At 36.9% G+C, this 5,123-nt stretch overlaps 1 protein-coding gene across 1 annotated transcript; it reads left to right on the top strand.

Moving 5' to 3' along the window:
* Positions 1-2,051: 2,051 nt before the first annotated feature.
* LOC113349339 (tetraspanin-2-like) lies at positions 2,052-4,856 on the top strand. The gene is made up of 2 exons (XM_026593308.1): positions 2,052-2,759; positions 4,100-4,856. The coding sequence occupies exons 1-2, from the start codon at positions 2,256-2,258 to the stop codon at positions 4,409-4,411; spliced, it is 816 nt and encodes a 271-aa protein (XP_026449093.1). The 5' UTR covers positions 2,052-2,255; the 3' UTR covers positions 4,412-4,856.
* The last annotated feature ends 267 nt before the right edge of the window (positions 4,857-5,123 follow it).

The following is a 5,123-nucleotide window of genomic DNA, read 5'->3' as shown; positions in this document are numbered from 1 at the left end:
TGGCCATCCAGGGGATGTGTGTGTCTTTCCTAGGGAGTCTTGTTTGGGACTTCCATGCCATCGTATGCATGTGAAATATGAACATATGATAATTATTGAGGTTATCAATCCATTTCGGAAGCGACTCTCTTTCACCCCTCCTTCGACAAAAGTTACCGGTAAGAAAGTGTATGAGATACCAAGCAAGGATTGGAATTCTTCAACACTTACGCAGGCGTGAAATCGGCTCGAAGAAATTTTTGTTGAGCCAACTCAGGTGATTGAGTCACCATACACAGAAGACTTGGATGAACCAATAAATGGAACGCCTACTGGTAGACCACCAACCAAATCGAAAAGGAAAAAACAAAGTGAAATTTTTTGAAACAAGCAAGTGAACGTGAGAGGAAAAACGAGGACAATAAGAAAATAGCTCCATCGGCTTTTGAGGTTTCCGAAGCGAGGTATGATGAAGAACCGACAAAGAAAAAAGTGAAGGCCTAAGAAGGAAATTAGTACATCAACACAAAAAAAAACATGACGAGAATTCACCAGTTATTCCTAATGTCGGCGAAGCATAAGCCAATCTCGACATAAGAGCAAAAAAAAAAAGAAAAAAGAAATTACTTCGGTTTTTTTGGCTAGTTCCTCATGAGGCTCGCTGGTAGGTAACACGGTAAATTGTTCAACTAATGTAGTACACTGTTGGAGCTCAGCTTGTTGAGTTTCCAACTATTTTCTTATCATACTCTTTATCCAATAATAATAATAATAATAGTGATAATAATAATAACATGGAAGGTATAGTTAGTTTGCCCCCCTCGTGACACAATCTCAGCCCCCACCCGCTTCGGTTTCCTTGACTAGGTTACCCATGAGGCTCGCTGGTAGGCTAGCACAACAACCTGTTCAATTAATGTAGCAGTATGTTGTTGGAGCTTAGCTTGTTAGGCTTCCGATTAGTTCATGTGATACTCTTTATCCAATAAAAATAATATAATAAATAAATAAAGATAATAATAATAATAAATAAAAATCATACAAAGCTCTTGGTTGGTAACCTAGCAACAAGCTGGGCTCTAACTCCTCTTTGAATAGCAATGCCAAATTTATGAAAAATAAAACTACTCAAGCCACTACTAGCGTCGTTGGTAACCAAACGATTTTTTAGACACTTTAAAAAACACAAAGTATCTTCACAAAGTTCTCCTAAAGTAGAGAAAGCTAAGACACCTAGCCCACAGCCGTGTGAAACACACTTGTCAAGGTATTTAGTACGTTTTCGTGAAACAACACTAGAAATAGCCTTCCCTGGGACGAAAGAGCGGACACCTTCACCAGTGAAAGGTGAGACACCTGTAACATCCATACAAACATCTTGACCATTCTCCCAGTTGAGCACAAGGATATCAGCCGGCTTCAAGTCTCTGTCGTCATCTGTCAGAAAACCAAGAGAAACTTCCTTGCGCGCAGGCACATCAGCTTTGTAACAAATGTCAGCAATAACATCACGAAAAACATCATGTCGAAACTTAATTCCAGCATCCTTGGCACAGTGAAGCGCGTGATACCCAAAGATGTCCATAGATCTGTTACAATTTGAGCATAAATTATTCTCAACAAATAATGGAATACCAAGTCGATAACAAAGCACAGCTCTGAATTGTCTTGGTCTGAGGCACTGATTAAGCCCACTAATAGGTACAACAAGTAAATAGTCCTGTGCATGCTTGACACGATTATACTGCCACAAAATAGAGTCTCTTGCAGATAAAAAAATTGGTTTGAGATTTGCTTCTTAACGGCATCAAAATAAATAAATAAATAAATAGTAGATTATGTGTTTCCAAAAATAATTGTATTGCAAAACTAACTTTTGGCTTTTTAGCTGAATTAAATCGAAAAGTAATTTTTCAAGGGGTATTAAACAAATTGTTGCTTATACAAACAGGCTCTTAAATTTACACGCAGTAAAAGAGCAAGAAAATTGGCAAACAAATTCCAATACCTTTTTTAAAATTAAAATTCCAAAGTACCAACTATCCATAAATGAGAACTTTCCATAAGTCTTCAATCGAAAAAGACTAGAAACTTCACTCATTTTCTCTCTCTTTCCATCCACAGTGGAGTACTACTCTAGTAACCAACACTTTTAACCCTTTCACAAAGACAAGTCCCAAAACTCAAAATTCTCTCAAAACCACATCCACAACCACCACCACCATCACAATTTAGATCCCCAATTCTCTCCCAAGAAAATATCAAATCCACATCAAATGGCACTAAGCAACAACATCACAGCACTTCTAAACTTCATAGCACTACTCTGTTCAATACCCATAATCGGTTCAGGAATTTGGTTATCATCAAAACTAGACAACGAATGCATAAGTCTATTCCGGTGGCCGATCCTCTTCATAGGAATACTAATCCTCTTTGTTTCTTTAGCTGGTTTCGTTGGTGCTTATTGGAACAAACCAGGTCTTTTAGCTTGTCATCTTTTCTGTATGTCTATTCTTATTGTTGCTCTTCTGTTTGCCGTCGTCTTCGCGTTCATCGTTACGAGACCGGACGGAAGTTATATAGTGCCCGGCAGAGGTTACAAAGAGTATAAGCTTGATGGGTTTAATAATTGGTTGCAGAATTATGTGAACAAAGGTGGGAATTGGAGGAAAATTAAGACTTGTCTTTCTGCTTCTAATGTTTGTGATAAGGTTTCTCAACATAGTTATATCTCTGCCGATCAGTTTTTCATGTCTCATGATATATCTCCTCTTCAGGTAAGAATTTTTTACTTCTCTGTTCTTCATCTTTTGGGTATTGAATTGGGCATGTAACTAGGGTTTGGTAGAAAGTTACTGGCTTGTTTTTAACCAGCCATGAAAACTACAAAGTATGGCACTATAGCTAACGCGTTTTGTGCTTAGGTCGACGTAGTGGTAATTTGTGTTTGACGCTAAAGTTGAAATAGGGGATGTGGCGGATAATGTGATTAGATAGAGCTAGATGTTTTTAAGCCACATAGCTTTTAACTGTGTCTGTGGTAATAACTCGGAATCCATGGTGAACGAATTAGAGTTCTACGCCCACAGGGAAAAATTCATCATTCTTTCTCGTGGAATTTTTTCCATTTTTTTGTTTTTTTTGAGGTGTAATTTTAAGTTGGCTGTAAAATAAAACGCGAAAAATTATAGGCAATGAAGCTTGACTTTCATAGCTAACAACCGGATTTACCTACCTGAAAAGTAAAACTCACGGTGGGTTAGTCATTTTGGACTATGGTATCTATTTGCTCATGAGATACAAGGTACTTTATCATAAAGCAAGGAAGGTACCTAATCATCATAGATCGCTTACATTGCAATTAGTCAAGTCTTGGAATTCGGCCCTATTAAACCATTATTACTTTACTTTGGAAAAACAACATTATCTATAAGCCATAATTAGTCTTTTACTCTCATTCTATTTGCTTTTCACAAAAGCCAAAGAAATTTTGAAATTTTTCTCAGGGTAAATCTGGTTGTTGGTTGTGAAAATTGGGTCTCACTAGTTCATAGTTTTCATGGCCAATTTCAAATATAATTCTGAATCTATCAGAAAATGTGTACGTAAGCATCTTGGTGAAATATTAGTATATTTTTCCATTGTTTATATGTGATTTGGACCGCTTCTTGTTGTATTCGGCTAGTCTAATACTCTAATCATGTGTGGTATGCATGAATTGACATCCTCCAACAAATAATTTAAGCGCTAATCACTTATTGTCCTGCCTAATTGTTATGAAATGGTAGTCAAGGTACATTGCAAATACCTACTCTATAGTACTCAAAAATCACTTATGATGCCATGAGTTTTGTTTGCCTTAGAAAGGTTATTCTGTCCTTTCATATTTATTTTTCTTGATAAGCATGATTAAAGCTTAAAGCCTTAAACAAAGGTAAATCATTGAGGTATGGGGGCTTCAAATAGTAGTTGATGTGAATAGATAATTGTTAGAGGACATTATCAGTTCATACATGAACCCATTGTTATTTTTTTGTTTACCACCATTGTGTGTATTATAATTGTCTATTAATCCATTATTAGTTAGGTAACATTTGTCCTTATTTTCTCTCTACAGTCAGGATGCTGTATGCCGCCTACAGTTTGCGGATACGGGTACGTGAATCCGATCATGTGGCTTAACCCGACGAATCCAACAGCGGATCCAGATTGTTATGCCTGGAACAATGATCAGTCTCAATTGTGCTATGGATGCAATTCTTGCAAAGCTGGTCTTTTGGGAAATCTTAGAAAGGAATGGAGGAAAGCTAATGTGGTTTTGATCATTTCAGTGGTGATACTAATTGTTATTTATGTTATTGGTTGTTGCGCTTTCAAGAATGCACAGACCGAAGATCTTTTCGATAGGTACAAGCAAGGATGGGTCTAAATTGTAAGAGTAAGTCTATTTTCAACTCTGCAAGATTATTTTTGGAGACGTGGTGCTAAGTTGAAAGAAAAAGGAAGTATTGTTTTCACTCAAAGTTGATGTACATATTGCTGAAATTTGCTCTGGGCTCTATTTGAATTACACCAATTTATTTCTTTCAAAGGTGATAATGAAAGCTAGTGGATTTCTATTTTGGAGAAAGGTATATTTTGCTCCACCGAAGGTATAAGATGAGAAAAGAATCCCCTTTTTCCAGCCGAATATGGTTCTTTATTGTGGCCATGTGGGTTTGTAGTTGAAAGTTTGTCTTGCTTTTAGTGCAGTGGTTGCAAGTTGCAAATGAATTATTAGGCTTTATAATTTTACAAGGTCAAAAATTGCTTTCTAGTTTGTATGGTATGGGCAAGTTTCCTTTTTCTTTCTCTGGTAGTTTGTTTTTCCTTTCTATGGCTTCATGTGCAAAATTAATCAGTAGAACCAGAAAACAATGGTACATTGCTGACATCTTAAATATCACTTTGTATCAGTTGAGCTGACATCTTTAAGCAGTTTAAATGTCCCCTGGCAAATCCCACCGAACCCAGATTTGTGTCACGACTCACAACAAACAATTGGCTAGTTCTAAAAAGATTGGTGCACGCAGCTTGGAGCTTCTTCTTTTATTGCGTAAAAAGAAAATTAAACCTCTGAGACTCAACCTCGAGACCTCTTG

This window comes from Papaver somniferum, chromosome 2 (assembly GCF_003573695.1).
Source record: "Papaver somniferum cultivar HN1 chromosome 2, ASM357369v1, whole genome shotgun sequence".
NCBI lineage: Eukaryota > Viridiplantae > Streptophyta > Magnoliopsida > Ranunculales > Papaveraceae > Papaver > Papaver somniferum.
The sequence above is the reverse complement of the archived record's forward strand: the minus strand, read 5'-3'. Positions and strand labels throughout refer to the sequence as shown.

What these genes read in the sequence shown, in the direction of transcription:
- LOC113349339 (XM_026593308.1), top strand. Translation starts at nt 2,256, where the DNA reads ATGGCACTAAGCAACAACATCACAGCACTTCTAAACTTCATAGCACTA. An exon ending in ATGATATATCTCCTCTTCAG is followed by an intron (nt 2,760 to 4,099) that starts GTAAGAATTTTT and finishes TTCTCTCTACAG; the next exon opens with TCAGGATGCTGTATGCCGCC.